This window comes from Culex pipiens, chromosome 2 (assembly GCF_016801865.2).
Source record: "Culex pipiens pallens isolate TS chromosome 2, TS_CPP_V2, whole genome shotgun sequence".
Taxonomy (NCBI): domain Eukaryota; kingdom Metazoa; phylum Arthropoda; class Insecta; order Diptera; family Culicidae; genus Culex; species Culex pipiens.
This window is the reverse complement of record NC_068938.1, coordinates 166,736,439-166,759,641: the sequence shown is the minus strand read 5'-3', so window position 1 is coordinate 166,759,641 and position 23,203 is coordinate 166,736,439. Positions and strand designations below refer to the sequence as shown.

General features: G+C 33.3%; 1 protein-coding gene across 14 annotated transcripts in view; it reads right to left on the bottom strand.

Annotated features, from left to right (window-relative positions):
* LOC120421728 (myosin-IIIb-like) overlaps positions 1 to 23,203 on the bottom strand; it is a 330,131-nt gene that overhangs the window by 42,943 nt on the left and 263,985 nt on the right. For 13 of the 14 annotated variants that reach the window (XM_052709031.1, XM_052709037.1, XM_052709034.1 and 10 more), the window contains 2 exons: positions 10,448 to 10,604; positions 1,349 to 1,504 (listed from right to left, as the gene is read on the bottom strand). In XM_052709031.1, coding sequence (XP_052564991.1) covers positions 1,349 to 1,504; positions 10,448 to 10,600 — 309 coding nt within the window. In that variant the 5' untranslated portion in view covers positions 10,601 to 10,604. Of the gene's footprint in view, positions 1 to 1,348; positions 1,505 to 10,447; positions 10,605 to 10,792; positions 10,963 to 23,203 lie in introns of those variants that run through there. The other variant, XM_052709030.1, reaches the window with a different exon arrangement.

The following is a 23,203-nucleotide window of genomic DNA, read 5'->3' as shown; positions in this document are numbered from 1 at the left end:
AATTGATTAAAATATTTATATTTATAATTAATATTCAAATGCAGCATCATTTAAATAAGTTTATTTAGAAAATGATCAAAACTGATTGGAATTTTTTTCAAATTTCCAGAAATCAATCAAACTACCTCACAACCTCTGAGCATCCCTAGTGACCGATACTCAGCTGGCGGTCCAAAGGGACACTTCGTTAAGCTCATGAATTTTCGTTTAAATTTCCGAAACTTGGAAGTGAACAAGTGATATCGGCGCCCACCAAGTGACGCACACAGAGTTAAAAGTTGAGGGAATCCCACAGAAGGTGAGAGATTTGCTACCTCGATGCAATATTCATTAGCATGATTGACACCCGCACTCACCTCTCTCCCCCGAAGTTAAAAGATGCACTAATTATTTTCGCATTCATCCAACGCGTTTATCGCGCGTTTAATATCTTTGCGCATTTTTTCACGGAGAAAAGTTTTCACAACTAATAAACGCAAAAGCTTGGAGATCCAGATCAAGTGTATGCCAGGTAAAAGGTACGTCTTAATTTTTACGTCCGAATTACACCTTGTAATTTGATATCTTTTACCCTAAATCCGCGTTTGGTTTGAATTTATAAATATTCAGTTGAGAGAAATTTTTGGTGGCGTACATTTAGGAGTTTGAAGACCAGCATTGTGTTGCATACTTTGAGGCGTTTTTTAACTGGTTGAGGTCGAAGTAAATCTTTGATTTCTGATCAAAGTTCATATTGGTTTAAGTTTACTCAGTATCAAATTAAGCTTTTAAAAATCGATACCAGATGGAGCAAATTAAAAAACTCCACTGCGTTTAACGCCGTATTGCATACGCTTTGATAGCCAATCAACATCGATGACGGAAGCAGCTGATGATAGAGTCGTAAGGCTCGACCGTAATGCAACCAACTTCATCCGGCGACGTCCAAAGTTGAGCTACCTCTCTTAATTAAAGGCCGCCACCTAAGCGCGCGCAATTAGCGCGTGGAGCGAAATTTGGTGCGCGATTTTGATAAAGGCAAGCTTTTCTCCATCCAGCTTAATTAGTCTCGTCGTACAACCCGAAGTAGCTCGCGCGCCAAGTTCACGGTCAATTGATGCATATTCAGTTGAAAAGGCCTAAAGAGGCGACTTTCGCGACGGACCCCACGCGGTGTAATCGTAACGTAACCTGATTGGTTGGACAACCGCGGAGAAGACCACTTGGGGCGGGACCTTTCACAAATCTGCACTTCCGAGAGCATCACAAATCAGATCAGATCTACAGACGCGGACTCGGACTCGGTGGTGGCGTTACGCAGTGTGTTACAAAATTGGAACCTATGGATTGTAGGGGGTCGGTCACTTACCTCCAGCACGAACCACAGCTGGTCATCTTCGACGGTGAGGCCCCGTTTCAGGAAGAGGCCGGCAAAGTCTGGTATGTTGGGGTGCTTGGAGAGATCGCGCAGGACGAGGTACTCCTCCTCGATTTCCTCGATGTTGTCGGCGATGCTCTCGAGGATCTGGAATGGGAATTTTGAGAAACGCAAAAGAAAACGATATTTATTATTTGTGTTTTTAAAAAAGAATAACAGTACTCAGAATTTTAAGGGTGCACACTGCACAGCAACTGAAGAAGTTTTCGTCTTCTTATTCCAAAATTGTCAAACTGATCAATGTGGGTGCTTTTCGTATGCCTAATGAAGCCAATTAGCATCATTAGTTGGTTATATCATTTTCCAAACAAATTTGACAGCTGTCCCTACAAAAATTGTCTGTAAAAATCTAAAATGTGTGTTTTTAAGATCTTTTTTTATTCGATTTGATGGTTTCGGCAATGTTTTAGGTATAGATGAGGACTACACAAAAAAAAAATGATACTGGTATTTTTTTTTTTGCTGATTATTAAAATCATTCTTTGTCACTAAAAATTGTGATCCAAAAATATATTTTTTATGAGTTTTAAGGATTTTTAGAAACTCCCACTAAGGGCATAATTTGATTTTAGGGAAAAATTAGTGGTTTTTAAAAATAAATCATAAAAAAAGATTTAACAAAATATTGCAATAATTTTTCATGTAAAATGAAATCTGCAGTCAAAAAGAACCTTTGTGACATTTTTCAAAAATGTGAAAAATAAGTGTTTCTAGCCCTTTCAAAAAGTTATTCATGATGACAAAATATTCGAAATATATTATCGCCGATAACGGACGATAACTCGTTTTTTAAATCTTTCTTAAATTGGCTTAGGCTGGTAAAAATTGTATTTAGAGTTTTTGTCTTACCCCTCCCCCCTTCCCCGTTTAAAGTTAGCCCGAAAAATCATGGGGCAAAACGAGTATTTAAAAAAAACTTGAAAATTTTAATATAAATTTAAGTGCAGTAAACTGAAATCAATTCAAAATGCATTCCCCTGCATTTAGAATCATTTCTAGCATGTTTCGGTTGATTTAAAAATACCTCCTGATCTTTAAAATAAAAATGATGTTTAGTATCGCAAAAAGTTTGTTTTCGATAAATTTTTGTTTTCGTCAAATCTTACATTTTTTGAAAACTAATGATTGCAACACAACTGAACTAGTGTAAAATGCAATTGAAACCACTTTTTTCATGCAAATGTTGAAATTATTGCTTGTTATTACAATATTTATATTTTTTAATTTGTTGCCCCCCCCCCCCTCCCTCGACCACGGCCAGAGCCGAGGGACAAAACTTTGAAAAATATTTACATCGGCATTATTTCAACAATATCATGTAAAATTTTCAATGTATTTTTTCAAAAATACTCAAGTTTTTCATTATTTGCAATATGGGTATCAAACGAGCAAAATTTTGTTGACATTATCAATGTTTTAGATTTTTTTGAATGAAATACTAAAATTTTCACAAAATACCGAATTCTTTGACAATACTCATTGCAATATTGGTATCAAACGAAGCGAAATTTTGCATGCATTTTGACTGTTTTAAAATATTTTGAATGAAATACTTGTTTCGATCTCACTAGGTTTTTTGGCCAAATTTTCCCTAGTTTTTGTTTAATTGCATTTGAAGAACCTTCTGATACCAAGCGGTTATTGAAAAGGAAATAGTTGCAAGGAACACCAAATCTCTTTGAACCAGCCATTCACACAAGTTGTAAAATTGTTATTTCGGTAAATAAAATGAATTGAATTGAATTGAATGAAATACTCAAATTTTCATAAAAAATACCGTATTTTTTAAAGTACTCAAATTTTCATAATTTTCAGAATGAGTATCAAAAGATTTGAAATTTTGGTTTAGGGTTTTTGCCTTCCTCACCTTACTGAGGAAAGGCTATAACATCACTCGAAAAATGAACTTTTTAGTTAGACCTCCTAGACCTACCTTCATTTATACATATCGACTCAGAATCACCAGCTGAGCAAATGTCTGTGTGTTTGGCTGTATGTAGACATGTGTACCGAATCAATGTCACTGGAATATCTCGTCACTGGCTGAGCCGATTTTGACCGTATTAGCCTTATTCGATTCGTCTTGGGGTCCCATAAGTCGCTATTGAAATTTATAAGATTTACTGAAGCAAATCAAAAGTTATGCTTAAAAAACTGCTGCATATAAACTTCACAATTTGCAAAAAAAAAGTGGTTTTTGCATGAAAACCTGCGATATTATATATTTTCAGAAAGGTTATGAAATGACCTTTCTTGTGGATTAAGAATTTTTGAAATCTGACGTACCTATCTAAAATTACAAGCATTTAAAAAAAAGGCGGTGTCCGTATAATCTTGACAAAAAGTCTGTAGGTAGTCTGTTTTTTTTACTCATCACTTATTTTTATTAGGACCTCTTAGGTGCTGCGATCACGTTAGGGGAGATCCATAAACCATGTGGACACTTTAGGGGGGTTGGAATCACTCTATAAATGAGAGGAAGGCACCAACCACCTAAAGGTGGATTAAGTAACGTTTATAAATAAAAAATACTCAAATTTTCTCAAAATACTATATTTTTTTGAAAGTACTCAAATGTTCATAAATTGCAATATGAGTATCAAACGCTTTGAAATTTTGCATGCATTTTCCCTGTTTTATAGTTTTTTGAATTAAATACTCAAATTTTCAAAACCGATACCGTATTTTTTAAAGTACTCAAATTTTCATCATTTTCAGAATGAGTATCAAAAGATTTGAAATTTTGCATGCATTTTCACTGTCTTAGGGTTTTTTTAATAAAAAACTAAAATTTTCTCAAAATACTGTATTTTTTTGAAAGTACTCAAATGTTCATAATTTGCAATATGGGTATCAAACGCTTTGAAATTTTGCACGCATTTTCCCTGTTTCATAGTTTTTTGAATGAAATTCTAAAATTTTCCCAAAATACCCTTTTTTTAAAAGTACTCAAATTTTCATAATTTGCAACATGGGTATTAACAATTTGAATGTTGCATGCTCTTTCACTGTTCTAGAGTATTTTGAATGGAATACTCAAATTTTCACAAAATGCTGTATTTTGTATACTTATTATACAAGTTATGAAAATTTGGTTAATTTCGAGAAAATAAGGAATTTTGTGAAATTTTTAGTATTTTACAAAAAAACTCAATTAAAAATGAAAAATCATGCCAAATTTCGCATCGTTTGATACCCATGATAGAGTACTTTAAAAAACGGTATTTTGTGAAAATTGTAGTATTTTATTCAAAAATTCTAAAACAGTGAAAATTCATGAAAAATTTCAAATCGTTTGATACCCGAAACGAAAAACGAAACTATTGGCACTACGCCCCCCGGGGCATGGCCTTCCTCTAACGTGGGATTTCTGCTCCAGCGCCTCTGACGAGACAGGAGAAACCGGGACCGACGTTTTACTTCACCATCCGATAGAAGCTCAGTGGATAAGGCGGGAATCGAACCCGCGTCTCATAGCATCATCGGGATCGGCAGCCGAAGCCGCTACCCCTGCGCCACGAGACCCGTTTGATACCCATATTACAAATTAAGAAATGTTGGGTACTTTAAATAAAAAAACGTTATTTTGTGATTTTTTTTTGTATTTCATCCAAAAAACTCTAAAACAGTGAAATTCATTCCAAATTTCGCTTCGTTTTATACCCATGTTGCCAATTATGAAAATTTTATTATTTTCGAAAAAATACGGTACAGTCCAGACTCGATTATCCAAAGGTCTCGGAAAAAAATCACTTCAGATAATCGAATAACGAGAATTTTTTTTTAGTTGTCTTGTTTTTAATTGTCGAGCTTAAGTATGAACTCTAAACTGCGCTAAAGTTATTTATTATTTTAAAATCCATCATGGCGGTGATCAAATATTGAAAAAAAAAACCATGTTGTAATTTAATAGGCAATTAACTATTAATAATTTCGAAAAAAATAAAATCCTGCGCTTCAATTAATCGCCGCAGAAAGATACCGTCGCAATGGAAAAACCTAAAAATACTGATTTGAATGAGGTCGCAGAACTCGAATTTTTTGTTAAAAGTACGAAAATAAAATAATTCGAAACAATTTTTTTTCCTGATTCGATTATCCGAAGTTCCAAACAAACCTCTCGAACTTCGGACAATCGAGTCTGTATTTAGTGAACATTTGAGTATTTTTGAAAAAAAACGGTATTTTGTGAAAACAAGAGTATTTAATTCCAAATATACTAGAGCTGCGAAGAAGCATACAAAATTTCGCTTCGTTTGATACCCATATTGTAAATTTGAGTACTTACGGTATTTTATGATTTTTTTAGAAGTTCTACTTTGAAACTTCCCATATTATCAAAAAAATATTTTCTAAGAAAAAGCTTGAGTAACAGGATACAGCAGACTAGTACCATTATCCAGGGTAACATTGACAGGTTTTGAATTTATTTGTGTAATAATTTCAAATTAGTAAGGGGCAGTGCTGTTAAACGTTTAAATTAACGACGTTTAACTTAACGGAATCGTTAAAAGTTAACATAAACGTGAACGCGAACGGAGCCTACGTTGATCTGAACGTGAACGTGAATGGAGCACGATAAATTCTAAGCATGAATCAAAAGTTTTCATATCTTATATGAATTTTTTTCTACTGAAAATGCATGAAAATCAGTTTTTTTTAAACAAATTGTGTTTTAAAAACTAACTTAATCCACCTATGTGGTTGAAGCCTTCCTCACTAATTACTAGGGTTAGTGAAATTTCACGATTTCGCGGACAGCGTGAAATCCGCGAAATTAGTCTTTTTCCGCGAAATCCCGTGAAATTTTATGTTTGTGTGAAACTGTAACGATTTATCTCAAAATATTTTATTATACTTAAATAGGAATAAACATAATTTTAAGAACTACTGTAGAATTGAGCGAGCGAATACCCTTGTTCAATTACTAATACAGGGTTAGTGAATTTCGATGAATTTATAAAAAAATTCAAATCATTTTCAATATTTCATCCATAAAGACTATTTCTGTAAATTTTATAAGTTTTCAATTGAAAAGCTTAATATGAACCATTTGAAGAATTGTTTAGATTTTTCAGTTTTTTAGAAACAAACAAAATATAGTAATATTTTTTCGCTTTAGTAAAATTTTACTACAATTTTATTTAAAATGTAAAATTTCATAAAAAAATTAGAAGAAATAAGCTTTGTTTTATCCAAAATTATAGGAAGAGTATTTTTTATTTTTGAAAGCATTTCAGATTTTTTTTCGAAGCCCTGTTTAATTTTAACGATATTTGATTATTTTGGTGGATAATTCCCGTGAAAGTTCAATATGCCACCTGTTATTTGTTTTCTGTTCTCATTTACAAATTATATTTTTTTGCCTATTGATGTTAAATTTAGTTTTTGAAGAGAGAGATGAAATCCTTAAAAATTATTTTGAATGGGCTGAATGTCGCAGAAAATTCAAACTATTTTACTCATTTTGGCTGGACAAGATTGTTGAATCTTGCTGTGATATGAAATTCAATAAACTGTAAACTGATAAAACAGAAGCAAATCAGCGAAAACGTTTTTGCTTTATTAGTCGAATATTAAAAAAGTAGTTCATTAAATGACATTTTGTTTTAAAATATAAATAAAGCTCATCTATTGACCAGGTGGAAATATTTTTGAAAATTACTAATTTTTTTTTGTGTCAGGTTCAAATTTAGTGAAGATTTATTTAGTTTATTGAATGAAGTATAAATAGTAATTTCTGTGATTAAAACAAAAGATTTTCAGAGTTATTTTAGCATTTTTCACGTTCCGCGAAATTTGCGTGAAATTTAGTGTTTTGAAATTGAGGTCCCCGTGAAATTAGCTATTTTCGAGCGTGAAAAATCACTAAGCCTACTAATTACCAACAACGGCTGTACACTAGGGTGCCCAGAAAAAATGACCCCCTGCTCCACAAGCGGAAAACTGTTTTTTGGGTTATTTTAAACATCTGTGTAAATTTTGAGCGAAATTGGTTGAGATTAACCCATTGATACTCGAGCCTAAAGTTGGTGAAAAAATTGTTTTTCATACAAAAATGACTTTTTTAAATCGCTAATAACTTTTCAGGATCAAGTTTTACAGCTTTGGTATGTTCTACAAAGTTGTAGAGCATTAAATTTTCAATGAGAATCTCACTTTTGGGAACATTTGGATGGAAGCAGCGTGCCTTGGAGACCAAACCGTAAGAAAGTTGGATTTTCCATACATTTTTTAAATTTTTCCCATACAAACTTCACCTTCGAGTATCAATGGGTAAATGTTGACCGATTTTGCTCATATTTGGCCCAGAGTCCTAAAATAGCTCAAGGAACAATATTCAGCTTGTGGAGCGAGGTTTTGAGAAAAAGTCTCATATTCTGGGCACCCTACTGTACACAAATTTCATCTATTTTTCAAATCCGGAATAAAAAAGTACATAAATATCACTTAAGTGGCCATATCTCGAGACAAGGTTGCCAGATCTTCAATGTTTTGGACTCGTTGGAAAGGTCTTTCGATAACCTAACCAACGATGGGTCGGATTGTAGCACCAGACATAGTTTGCATCCATTTAAGTGAGATCCGGCTTCCAAAAAGTACATCAATATCACTTAAGGGGCCATATCTCAAGACAGGGTTGCCAGATCTTCAATGTTTTAGACTCGTTAGAAAGGTCTTTTGATAACCTAACCAACGATGGGTCGGATGGTGGATCCGGACATAGTTTACATACATTTAAGTGAGATCCGGCTTCCAAAAAGTACATCAATATCACTTAAGGGGCCATATCTCAAGACAGGGTTGCCAGATCTTCAATGTTTTAGACTCGTTGGAAAGGTCTTTCGATAACCTAACCAACGATGGGTTGGATGGTGGATCCAGACATAGTTTACATACATTTAAGTGTGATCCGGTTTTCAAAAAGTACATAAATATCACTTAAGTGGCCATATCTCGAGACAGGGTTGCCAGATCTTCAATGTTTTGGACTCGTTGGAAAGGTCTTTTGATAACCTAACCAACGATAGGTCGGATGATGGACCTGGACATAGTTTACATACATTTAAGTGAGATCCGGATATATTTGAAAACCCATTTTATACATAACTTTTGAACTACTTATCGAAACTTCAATCTTTATAAAACTCGATCTATGGGACCCTAAACCAAGTCGAATGCAACAGGTTCGGGTCAAATCGGTTCAGCCAGTGCCGAGAAACATGAGCTAGTTTGTTGGTCACATACATACATACACACACACATACACACACACATACACACACACATACACACAGACATTTGTTCAGTTTTCGATTCTGAGTCGATATGTATACATGAAGGTGGGTCTACGACGTTTTTATACAAAGTTCATTTTTAGAGCAGGATTATAGCCTTACCTCAGTGAGGAAGGCAACACACTAAAAAATACTATTAAAAAACTTATTTTATCTTATCCAAGTGTAAAATTTTCAAAAGTATCCGAAAATGTTTTTAGATTTTCAAGTCAGGCTCATCTTTAAAATAAAAATCATGATACTATTACACAAATCATATTGACAGTTTTGTAATTATAGTTAGCTAAGAAAAACTCAGGGAAAATTAAATCTTGAAATATCGCAAAATGGTCTTCAAAGTTGGTTCTCTTCAAAAAATATTACTGTTTGTATTTAATTTATCAACATCAATTCGAAACGGCTTTTGTAACGAAAATTACTCAATCAATTGTGACTCAAATTCAAATTCAATGACCAGCAAATACCAGACCAAGAATTAGAGCTGCAAACATATTTCAATAGCCGCAATTTAATACGTGTGGGAAACACCATCGGCTGCGTCTTCCAACAGACACACTTCAGCCATCAAAGAAGGGTTGATTCATTTAAATATCTCTCTTCATTTGCGTACGCAACCTCGAGTGCGTGCAAATCTTGGTCTGTTCTGCTGCGTTGTTTGTCCATTGCAGAGATAGATAAAATGCCGGAAAAATAGCTCGCCTCCCCCATCGTAAACCAATTGTTAGGGGCAAATTATTTAATTGTAATTATATAAAAATGGCAGACACAGACAGTTGTTATTCCATAAAAAGATAACAAGCTGAAACAATTCCAGAAGTCGTTTGTTTTGTTGAGTGTGTTGTGGGAGGAGCACAGTTTAAACTGTTTCATTTTTTTTTCAACTCATGCCAAACGCTTCATTCCTACATCATGTCGGATTGTGGGTGGTTTTTTTTCAACCCTGCCAGAGTTGGGTCTGATCTTCATACAAAGGGTACTTCAAAGTGGCGTTTGGTTGGGGGATTCTAATTTTGTTTCGCAACGCTTTCTGCTTCATCGCAAATTAAAATAATCCGCTTGTATGGTAGCATAAAACAGCTGGTAGAAAAATACCTTAAACATTACAACGTTCCACCCTTTGGAAACGATGTTTCACGATTTCCGATTTGCAAGCTGCCAATTTCCCCTGCCTGTTTTCTGTGTGTTCATCAACGTGTCCACGCTGGTCGAGGTTGAAGTTGGACACAAATTCCTATCACGTGTGCCCTGAAGCCCTACAAGTAGCGATACAACCAAGGAAAGGAGGGAACCATGTCCATTTCGATTGCAGTGAATCGTGGGAACGTTGAGCGTTTTTGGATACATTGTATTGTTTGTGTACTTGGTATAAACACCTAAGACTTTTAAGAACATTATTTTTCAAATAAATATTGACCTTTGGGTCATTTCAAGGTTTCATAAAATTTAACAGGTTAATGACTCTGCTTTTCCGATTTATCTGGATCAACATTCAATTGGAACATTATTCATCGAAGATTTATTTCAGTGAAATTGAAACGGTATCGTTTACATACAACCTGTATGATATGTTACAGGTCCCACTCGAAATGCCAATCTCTATTCACTTTCCAACTTAAATTGAAAAACGCTGTTCGATTTCTCCACTATCCAAACCCCGTTTTAATCAAATCCGTCTCTCTAGTGTCATCCACCTTGTCAGCATCTAATCTTAACCCCAGTTGAAAACACTCACCTTGACGGCAAACTTGCGGCCGTTGTGCTTGTCCTTGGCGCTGTACACCTCGCCGTAGGTGCCCTCGCCAATCAGGTCCAGCAGCTCGAACCGCTCGCCCGGGTTGGGCAGCCGGACAAAGTCCACGTGCTGGGACAGTCCATTGTAGGCCATATTCCTGTGGATGTTTGGAGAAGAGAGATTGACCACATTAGACACACTTTAGACTGATGATTTGGTTGGGGACACGGAGAGAAAATCTGATGGAATATTTTGAATTCGTGAAGATATCATTGCGATAACGACGACAAGATTTATCTCAGTGCAATCAACACAGTTCCCAAAGGAAACATCAACGATACGCACTTCAACTTAACTACCCACTAACTGGCCACTTTAATTACGGAGCAACCCGCCACTTGGGGGACCATTGACCGCCGGTTCCACTCCGGGTAACCCGCAAAAGTCAACTGTTGCACTCAACTCAAAGGGGGATCTAATTGTGTCAGCCCCGTCAACTCTTCAAAGGAAGCTCTTCGCAACTACCCTAGGGAAACACCGCCGGAACGAGACTGATTCTGCCCGTTGATGGTTCGATTCTAGTGGGCTGGACGAGCTGGACATACCAGCTAATAGGATCAGTCAGAGGCAACGTGGAGCACGTTTCGACCGAGTTTAGGAATTAACCAAACTATCGATTTTCGCACGTCGCTTTCCTGGGGGCCTTCCCGATTGATGGTAGTTCATGTACTGTTCCGAGGATGCGATTTGACACATGTAAAAACGGCTGAAGGACACACGTTTTGTTTCTGTTGTCGAGCTTGAGCGGACTAATCGATTGAGAATTGGGACTTTGGTGGTGGGATATGAAGTGGGAATTAGCAAAACATTTGAATGTCTTGTATTCAGGCATATTTATAGTCTATTTGAAATTTCATAAATGAAATAGTTCAAAGAAGTTTTCATTTTGAATTATTCTTCAAATCTTGAAAATATAGCATGTCCTAAAAGTAGTTTGATACCCTTAAAAATGAAATTAAAAAAAAAACAGTAATAACACAAGCTAAAAATAATTAAAACAATGGGGTTTCTTCGGATATTGTACGCAGAGTTGTGTGATTCGTTTCCGCTGAATAAAGGTCAAAAAATGTTGGTCATACCGATTCCGACTCAAAACAGTTCCTGCTGACAAGATTTGTCAAGAAACTTTAAATACAAAATAAAGCAATATCCACAAATAACGTTAACGATGCACGACAAACAGAGCCAAATATTTGTTACACATATCTTTGAAATATATATTTTTTGAGTTCTGTTTCGAGTTTCATATATTTTCTGAATTTCATTTGAATAAGAATTAAATTGAAACGCCATGTGTTTGCCATGCCAAAAATGAAAAAAAAAATTGGAATAGTATTACTTCACTATACAAGTTTTGAAAATTTCAACTTTATAGCACTCATTTGAGTGTCGAAGGTGATACTTTTTTATTCTGTTATTTTTGGTGAAGAAAAGCTTGCCGTCTCGTCAATCGAGAATTACAAGCAAAATAATAAGTTTCACCACGGAAATGCAAAATAACATTTTAAACCAGGGGTGCTCAAAGTTTTTGAGTGGCGGGCCAAATTTGCAGTTCACATAAGCTTGCGGGCCATATGTGAAAAATAGTTTAATTTAAAATAAATAACATATTTTAAAGTTTAAAACTGTAAAATACATTAAACAGCTAAAGTTTTTTTTTACATTTTCGACATTTTAATATAAGAGATCAAAAAATGAAATAATTCCAACAGTTTTATTTTACTGTCTCAAATAAAAAAAAAAACAAAATATCAAAAATATTGCAATTTTCATGCATTGACCAACAGATCAGGTTTTTTTTTCTTTTTTTATTTACAGTTTTTGCATTAAATAGAGAATTAAATAAACAAATTATGCATACAATAATGTTTACTACCAACTAATCTACCAATTAAGAAAAATTTATTACAATTTTGAAAAAGTATTTTTCAAATCTGTACTATTATTCCATTGTTCAAATAATTTAATAAAAATGAAAATGGTCTTTAACTGAATGCACGCGTATTTTTTTTTTTTTTTGTAAAAAGATTTCAAAGGGGGTGATTAATACTTGGAATAATAGAGTACTTTTAAATAAATTGCAACTAGAATTACTTGTCGTTGCAAAGAGATTGTTCAACGATTAATTCTCCAATTTCAATAATAGTTCAAAACATTTTAGCCTGAATCAAATGTTACGTACTCAGTGCGTAACCCAATTTTCATGAGTTCGATTCCCGAGGTGGGTGGTTTATAATTGCAAAAAAGTTTGGGTCCAGCCCATAAAAATGATGCGTCATGATATTTCAATTAATATGGAATCTCTATTTTTATTTTTGCTGTCTTTTTGGTAAAATTTGAACGTTTCATAACACATTTCCAAAAATGTTTGATGAAGTTTTTGATGAAATTTAGGTGTGAAATTGTTTTATTAATTATTTACAATAAAATATCTGTTTCGTATATTCAGGATCAAAGTATAGATAAATCATTAGTTTTATGTTCACTAAACCTTAATTTTAAGAATTGTTAAATCACTTTACAGGTGGTCCAAAGGGCCGTTTTCCATGATCTTTCAAAATGGGTCCGCGGGCCACAAAAAAAACCTCGCGGGCCACATTTGGTCCGCGGGCCATACTTTGGTCACCCCTGTTTTAAACGCTTCCCAAAAGATCAAAAGTTAAAGAAAAAGCATTAACCAACTACCTCCCATTTTTTCGAATTTTTTTATTTTTCCCTTGTTCAGGAGGTAACCTTTTGTTCTGCGAAAAAAATCACTTCTCTTGTTTTACGTTTTTCTTGTTTTATTTTTTGTATTTTAATTTGCAATTATTTTGTTCAGTTAATCTTTGTTTATGGTCTTTTTTAACACCTCCTATCATTTCATTTTTCCTTTCTAATTTTCACGTTTTAACAGTCACTTTTTACATTTTTTGCTTGTTTTTAACATTTTGGCACCATTATCATTTAAATTGTAAAAAACGCGTTGAGGCATAGTCTGAGACTCTACAAAAATACTGCATAATTATTTTTACTTAAAATATAGGAAATGATAATAAAATAAAAATTGACCCCAGAAAAAATACATTATTAAGAAGTTTGGGCACATGAAACAAGTAACACTTCCAACCCTAAAATTTTCTAAAATTTTGAGAATTCTTCTTTCCAATGCTTTTCAAGTTCACAAAATCGCTAACATGTCATCAAAATCGCTAGACTTACAGTTTAATTTAATTTGATTAAAAATGACTATCATGATTTGTTTTAGGACCTTTTTTTGCCTCAAACTTTTAAATATATTTCTTTATTTTTATTGTTTTTTTTTATAAATTTAAAAATGCGTAACTTACAAAAAACTAAATTAAATTGCCAAAAAATCGCAAGGTTTTTAAAGTCTTTTTGAAAAAAAATATTTTGAAAATATTGGAATCAAGACTAACATTTTAAATGGGCGTAATATTGATTTTTTGTCCTTTTTGATTTGTTGATCAATTATATCATGATATTTTTTTCGAAAAGATCATAAAATTTCACATATAGATTTCATTGTTCAACATCGATAATGTCTTTATGCGTTTTTATTGTAACATCAAAAAATGTGTCAAGAACTTTTGGATTGCAAATAATTTGCATAAAAAGTTGCGGTTGTTTTTCCATGAAACATATAAAAAAATTTCAAAAAATGAAAACTACGGATTTTGGGAAAGTGTTTTTTTTGTGTGAAAAATAGTAACAAATTGGAACAGCTATTGACGTCATATTATTCCAACATGTTTCGATACTTTTTTGTATTGAATTGGAGTACTGATGTTGACTCCGATTTCCTAACTATATGCTGTAAAAACTACGGTCCCTATTTATTAGGCAAATAAAAAAAATATCAAATAAAATTGTTATACATTACTCCATAGTTTTCATTTTTTTTTTGTTCTTGATACTTTTCTTTTTTCAGACATTACCAAACACATGCACAATATATTTTTCCTAGTTATATAAAAAAGTAAATAAATTAACATTAAATAAAAAAATTCTAATATAAGACAAAAAGATCTGAATTTTATTGAATAAGAAAAATGTAATTCAAACTTAAAAAAAAGTAGTGTCCTTTTTCACATAGTAGTATTGGAATATTTATTTTTTTCCTTTTTTTGAGCCGTTATACTTGAAATAAAGTTTTCAACGGATTTATTTAAAAGAAGATTATTTCGAATTTGATGTTGTTTATTTTCAATGAGAATGTTATAATTTATTGATTGACTTGATATTAGAACGAAACCTGAAAATAAAATTGTTAATGTAATAGAATTGAACAAATGGCTTTCAAAACGACATAATTATTTTTCCAAGAGGATATTTAAAAAAGCGCTTGTATTGCATTTATTCATCAAAAATTACTTAGGACAATGTTAAATTTGTCAATGCTTGGATATTTAGAAAATTTATGATTGCATATCAACTGAACTGTTGTATAATGCATTTTACAACACTTTTTTTCATTCGAAGGTTGAAACCTTAACTTTTAATTTCTTTTATTTTTTGTCCTTGACTTTTATCAGAGTCGAGGGGCATAAGCTTTCAAAATATTTGCAACGACCTCAATGATATACTTTATCAGCAAAACATATTTTGAATATCTGAAGCCTTCAATATTAGTAAATCTTTCCCAGTTCCTGAGGGGAACACCCGTGAAGAGTATCGGGGCCGGCATTTACAAAGCGGATTCAGTGGCAATTTTCATTCTCAACTTAATGTTAACATGTTAAGGTTAATGTTTACATTCCATAGGTCGCCTCCCTAAGGTGTCGTGATAAGGTCCAGTTTGTGACGATACACTACCTTCCCTTTACTAAGCAATCGAATCCAGAAGAGAAACGATCACCAGTTGTGTTGGTCCGAGCCGGGATTTGAACCCCGATCTGCCGCTTATTAGGCGGGAGCGTTACCAATAGGCTACGTGGCTTGGCCTTCAATATTGCTTTTATTAAAAACTACTTAGAGCTAATGCAATCGTTTAAAACAGATTATCACCTAATAAATCGGTCAAATTTTAAAACGCAACCAGCTCGTTAAATCCGAGCACTATTTCCCCATTACGAAGTCACAACCCTCGGGTGCCATCCTTAACCAGGCAGGCAGCTTGTTTACAAACGGAAAGCCACCGCCCGATTGGCTCACTTTCCCATGGAGCTTATCGAACCGCACCTAGAAATCGCATTTACAGCGCAACTGGTGTTTCCTGCAAGTGGCCACGTGTGTAACCGACACACGCGAACTTTCCGCCAAAAAAGCTGTAAATTTGTGTCGAAACAGATTATTTGCACGCGGCCTGGTTTGGTCACGTGAAATCTGGTCAAAATTTGAGGGGTGTTGCAATTTCTTAAGATTTACGTGATTCTTCTTGGTCACATCACTTTTGAGGTCGTCCCCCTCACTAACTATGTTTACGGCTTGTGTAATCAAGGTGACTAGGTGAGTGGACCCCCGCTACTTTGCTAATACTAAATTCAAATTGTCATCGGGGCCAATTAAGAAGGTGTTGGCCGTTAAATTTGACTACCTCTGTCAACGACCTGACCGGGTGTGATTTAATTACATGAGAAAAGAAAAATAGTTTTGCTTGAAAACCCCCTGAAGTGATGCAACCCGCTGAGCGAAGAGTATACAATCAGGGGTTTTCTGGAGGCTGCAAGTGAAAATTTTGGCCAACCGTGACTGGTGAGCGAAGGCGCGCGCAAACAGGTGAAAAGGCCGTTACTTTCAGCGTGGGGACACATCTGTTGGTTGTTTTACTACTAAAAGGAGAAAAGTAACACGTGACGAAGACGATGTTTGGTTATTTCCCACGTGTGTTGTATGAGTTTTATACGTCATCATCCGGAAAATGTGGTAATCAGTCACCGAAATTGTGAGACTTTTGCGTCAGTTGAGGCGGTAGCGAACTTGTTGCTTCGTCGTAACTTGAAATATAACCAAGGAACACATGACTTGAACATATATTTAAGCTGGGTGGGGGACATTTCGCCGAATGTCGTTTCGCCGACGGTCATTTCGCCGAAGGTCATTTCGCCGAATGTCGTTTCGCCGCATGGGACGTTTCGCCGAATGGGACGTTTCGCCGAATTGACAAATAATCGTAAAATAAATATATAAAATGGACACAAATTGTACCGTCAGTGGGGGTGACTATGGGTCAAAAAACGATACACCTCTCGTATTTTCTTGATAACAAAAACAATTAAAATAACATCAGAAATCTTTCAACGTAGATTTGTTCTTAGATAGTTTACTATCATTTTCCCAAAATATGGTGGATTTTGATGAACACTACCTTAAATGCCAATTGTTTGAAAATTGACCCAATCTCACCCCTTAGAGTGGGTGACATTGGGTCAAATAAAACTAAAATGATGCTCAAATACAACGATATGGTAAAAACAAGTCATCCAACAGTGTTTCTTGTTCGAGGGAATCGTATTGACACGCTACAATGTTTGAAGTGGAGATTTTCAAACATTTGGGTAGTTTTCGAGCAATTCTAACAAAAATATTAGAAAAATGATTTTTCGAGAGGTCATTTTTGGCCAAAAACGTACCCCAACTTTAAACAGCTGCCAAAATAACAGGATTTGTTCTAGGAACGAGATTTTTTCAGCGAAGTCATCTTAAGATGCCCCCTACACAACCCTTTCAACAGAATTCATTTTCATTGAAAAGAACCTGAGAAATGGTAAATTCCGTAAAAAATCACTTTGACCCAATCTCACCCCCCAGACCCAATGTCACCCCCACTGACGGTATTAAAATATTTTGAAAAAGTATAATGTCCCTAATAGGTGATTTTGCAATCTTTAAAAACATTTTTTTTTTGTTTCTTAGTATGTTATTTTTAAAAGTTTATGCATTATGACATGCATAAACAATCGCTTAAAAATAATCAAGTTGAAAAAAATTGAGCGAGTTTTTGCATTCTTTCAAATATAAGCAGTTTTTTTTAAGTACAGCAAACAATTTTAAATCATTTCTGTGAGTTTTTGCATTCTTGTATTAATATATCATTTGAATTATTTCTGTGAGTTTTTGCGTTCTGTTAACCATGAGCAGTTCTTTTAATTTTCTGCTTATAATTTTGATAAATTTCTGTTAGTTTTTGCATTCATGGTTTTTTAAGCATATTATTTGTAGAATTTTTGTAAGTTTTTGTATTCTTTCCAACATGAGGAGTTCTTTTGATTTTCATGATAACATTTTGAAAAAATGGCGGTAGTTTTTGCATTCTTTGTTAACTGAGCATATTTTTTTAATTATTTCTGTTTGTTTTTGCATTCTTTGTTTTTTAAGCAAATTATTTGTATAATTTTTGTGAGTTTTTGCATTCTTTCAAACATGACCAGTTCTTTTTATTTTTTGCATAACATTTTGGAATTTTTTTTTGTTAGTTTTTGCATTCTTTGTATTTAAGCATTTTTTTTTTTAATTATTCCTGTGAGTTTTTGCATTCTTTCAAACATGAGCAGTTCTTTTAATTGGCTGCTTATTATTTAGATTATTTCTGTTTGTTTTTGCATTCTTTGTTTTTCAAGCAATTTATTTGTATAATTTTTGGGAGTTTTTGCATTCTTTCAAACATGAGCAGTTCTTTTGGTTTCAGCACAACATTTTGCAAAATTGCTGTTAGTTTTTGCATTCTATATTTTTGGCATATTTTTCAACTATTTCGGTGAGTTTATGTATATTTAGTTTTTTAAGCATATTATTTCTATAATTTTTGTTAGGTTTTACAATCTTTCAAACATGAGCAGTTTTTTTTTGATTTTTAGCATAGCATTTAATAGTAGTTTATGCAACAAGTTGCAAAAAGAGGATTTTTTCAGCACGAGTCGTACATTTATCCAACGAGGTTCACCGAGTTGGATAAATACGACGAGTGCTGAAAAAATCAAGTTTTGCAACGAGTTCCATACAACATTTTTTGCAATTTCGAAAAACACCCATTGAGTGAAATTTTAAGTCGAATTTTCATTTATTTTGTCAGTAAATCGTTTAAATCAAAAAAATGTTGAAAAGTGTTACTTTTCGAAACAAGTGCTGAAAAGTTCAACTTTTCAGCACCCATTTCAGTGCTGAAAAGTAGAACTTTTCAGCATTTATTTTGAAAAGTGTTGCTATTCGATTCTGTTATTTTTGGTACAGAAAAGTAGGCTTTTTCGTCGTTCAAGAATGTCAGGAAAAGTAAGTCGTTTCACGACGGAATTGCAAAAAAAAAATTTGATAGTTTTTGCATTCTTAATTTTTTAAGCAAATTATTTGTATTATTTCTGTGAGTTTTTGCATTCTTTGAAATATGAGAAATTCTTTACTTTTTAAATTATTATATTATTATCTTGCCACTCCTTCTCAAGTTTGCATGAGTGAATTACAAGATGGCACTGCAGCGAACAAATAGCATAAATTATACAAAAAAGTTCATTTTTATTCAATTCGGCGAAACGTCCATTCGGCGAAATGACTTTCGGCGAAACGTACCATTCGGCGAAACGACATTCGGCGAAATGACCGTCGGCGAAACGACATTCGGCGAAACGTACCAGATCCATTTAAGCTATGCGGCATTGTTTTGCCCAAATAAGCCAAATATTTTTTTGAAAGTCAGCTTTTCATAACAATCCACAACTAACCCGGGAAACGGGGATTCCCACCCGGATAAAAAATTACCATTTGATTACCATATTGGATCATACAATGACACTTTGAGAAATGGTAACTATTTGTGAAATCGTTTTTACAAATTCCCAAAATTAAAATTTTACTATATTAAACTATTTGTGAACTGTTTGTTTTAAGGTTACTTTTTGTCAAAAAGTACTTAAACCATTTCTTAATCATACAACAAACAGTTTTTAGACGAAAATAGTACTGAGTTTTTTAAGGTTACCATTGCTAACCACCGTTATGCCAGATGGTTAAACCATTTGAGAGATAGTAAAAATTCATGCCAACCATATATATACCATTTCTAAAATAGTAGTCAAACATTTTAGGAAATGGTAGTAACAATATAGTTTAAAGTTCAATTACCATATGAGAAAAAGTTTTGATATGGTACTTTTTTATGCGGGCAGGAAATTTTAAATGTATTGGAAATTGTTCTGATCATAAAAGATTAATTTTTCCCATGACCCATGAAGAGTATTGGTTCGCATTTATAAAACGGAAACAGTGACTATGTCTTAACCCTCTACAACCCTACTCCGCCTTTAGACGGGCTTCGATCTAAAAAATCGCCAAAAATCCATTTTTCAACCAATATTTGACTTTTAAAAAGCATTGGATAGAAGAGCGCTTAAAATTTTAGGGATGAAAGTTTTACTTGTTTTATGTGGCATTGCCAATGTTTTTTAAAAATGTATTTTTTTTAGGGGTCAACTTTGGCTGTGTTTTTTACTAACATTTTCTATACTTTAAGTAAAAAGAAGTATGCAGAATTTTTTGTAGTGTTCCATACTATGCCTCTACGCATTTTTTTACAATTTAAATGATAATTTAAATGAATCTAGAGCAATAAATGTGAAAAACAAGCAAAAAATTTAAAAAGTGACTGTAAAAACAAAAAAAAAATAGAATGGTAAAATGTAATGATAGGAGGTGGTAAAATAGGCCAAATACTATCAAAAACATAAATAAACTAAATAAGATAAAAGCAAATTCAAATACTAAAAATAAAATAAGAAAAATATAAAACAAGAGAAGTAAAGTTTTTCGAAGAACAAAAGTTGCTCAAAATGCCCTCCTAAACACGAGAAAAATAAAAAAAAATTAAAAAAAAATTGGGCAGTAGAGGGTTAACTCAACGTTCACATGCTAAGGATAATGTTAACATCCCATAAGTCGCCTTCCCTAAAGTGTCGTGATAAGATACAGCTTGTGATGATGATTGGGTTGGTCCAAGCTGGGATTTGAACCCTGATCTACCGCTTACAAGGCGGAAGCGTAACCATTAGGCTACGTAGCTCGGTCCTGATCTTGGTTCTGATTCATAGATGCAACTAAATTGTATCAAACAGCAAGCTGAGTGTGAGGATTAATCAAACTGCTTGTGAAATCATCATATAATCTGAAATTTTTTTTTCATATTTTATTCGAACTTTTTTTTATTTCGAAACGTCGAATGATTTAAAAACAATGATTCCAGATTTTTTTTATGTTCAGAAACACTATTTTTGTATCAAAGTGATAGGACAGTGACTAAAACGAATCTATGCTCCACAACCATAAAATTGCTTTTAAACACAGAGGCAACTCTGTGAACGGTTTGATTGACAACAATAATGTTTTTTATGACATATCATTTGTTTTAAACAACAGGTTTGGAAATATTAATAAATGGATAATTAAAAAATATATCGATAGTTCTCGTAATTTTAGAGATACTAAAATGGAGATAACGAAAATCTGGGTGCAAAAGCTCTGGTTGATGTGCAAAAAATCGAAATCATCTTGTTTCTTTACTTCAAACAAAATCGAAATTATCGTGTTTCTTTACTTCAAAAACTTTTTTCATAAATTTACAACCAAAAAAAGCCATACAAAATAAAGGTTTCAAATATTTTCAGTAAGTTTTTGAAGTATTATTTTTGGAAATTTTAGTTGGTATCTGTTTTTAAACGTTTTTTTTTTTTAATTTCAATAAAATATGTAATACTTTTTTTTCATTCCATTATATCGAGATTTTCTGTTGCTAAACAAAAAAGTAAATATATTGTTGAATGCACCACATACTAAGATAATCTCAAATAAATTTTGAGATTAAATTTTCAGAACAGATGGTTAGTTTAAATATAACAGTAAATTGAACTGAATTAATTTTTTGAAATAGAATTTCAGAAATCAAATGGTTTAAAAACTAAAAAAAATATATATTTCCGCTTAAATTACGGGTACTTCCAGAAAACTTTAAAATTTCCGGGAAACGATACATTTTTTTCGCGGGAAAGAAGAACTTTAAAGAATTTTAGGGTTGAAGTCTTGCTTGTGGGTAATTCTCCGCCAACTCACACAGCAGTTGCCCCGACCCCTCTTCGATTTGCGTGAAACTTTGTCCTAAGGGGTAACTTTTGTCCCTGATCACGAATCCGAGGTCCGTTTTTCGATATCTCGTTACGGAGGGGCGGTACGACCCCTTCCATTTTTGAACATGCAAAAAAAGAGGTGTTTTTCAATAATTTGCAGCCTGAAACGGTGATGAGATAGAAATTTGGTGCCAAAGGGACTTTTATGTAAAATTAGACGCCCAATTTGATGGCGTACTCAGAATTCCGAAAAAAAAGTGTTTTTCATCGAAAAAAAAACACTAAAAAGTTTTGAAAATTCTCCCATTTTCCGTTACTTGACTGTAAAAATTTTTGGAACATGTCATTTTATGGGAAATTTAATGTACTTTTCGAATCTACATTGACCCAGAAGGGTCATTTTTTCATTTAGAACAAAATTTCTCATTTTAAAATTTCGTGTTTTTTCTAACTTTGCAGGGTTATTTTTTAGAGTGTAACAATGTTCCACAAAGTTGTAGAACAGACAATTACAAAAATTTTGATATGTTGACATAAGGGGTTTGCTTACAAACATCACGAGTTATCGCGATTTTACGAAAAAAAGTTTGTGATCAGGGGCAAAAGTTACCCCTTAGGACAAAGTTTCACGCAAATCGAAGAGGGGTCGGGGCAACTTTTCCCGATTTCGTGTGAGTTGGTAGAGAATTACCCTTGTATTTTTTCTGAGGTTAACTTTGGCTGTGTTTCACTAACATCTTGTGTATTTTTTTTTTAATAAGAAATAGGGTGACAATTTAAAAAATCGACATCAAGGATACCCTCTGATTCGATTCCTTAGGCAAAAATAAGTATCTGTGCAAATTTTGAGCCAAATCGGTTAAGGTTCAGGGGTCGATTTTTATCGTTGAAGTTTATATGGAGTTGATGTTGATGCTCAAATTTCGGTGTTATATCTTAAATTTTTTTAACTATCAGAAGTCGACCGTTATAACACCAATGACGCTTTAAGTTTTTTCTGAAAAAGCTTCTTTTTTTCAAAAAAATGTCTAGCTTTAGAGGCTTTTACAGATTTTTAGAAAACATGAAACTAAATGGTGTAAATATATCATCAAAATCTGACTAAAACATATATGAAATTGATGTTATCGCACAAATGTCCGAAGTGCCAAAAATACAGAAACAAAACACAAACTTGTGGAACCCATTTTTTTTAACTGTCCACTTCAAAATGTTTGTTTATCAATTCAATAGTTATACAATGACATTCAGTTGAATTAAAACTTTGCAAAATTAAGTTAAGATAAATTTTATAAATGAATTTCAAAGTTATAAACTTTATATTCAAATCTAATCTTTTTCTATACCGATTTTGAAAGGAGTATACAATTTTTTTTTGCACCTGTTTTGCATTTTTCAAAATGTTGGTTCATCAATCAGGTTTTAATAAGTTTTTTGTGACAAAGTTTCTGAACAAGATGTAGTACAAGGTTTTTGTAAAACTGTAAATTTTCTGCATGTTTGATTACAAAATGTCACTATACACGGGGTGTACAAACTTTTGTTTCCATAAAGAAGGAAATAATCTTATATATATATTAAAAGTAAAGAGAGTTTAAAAAATATTTCTTGAATTTTACTTCAACATATGGCAGATAATTTTCAACAAGAA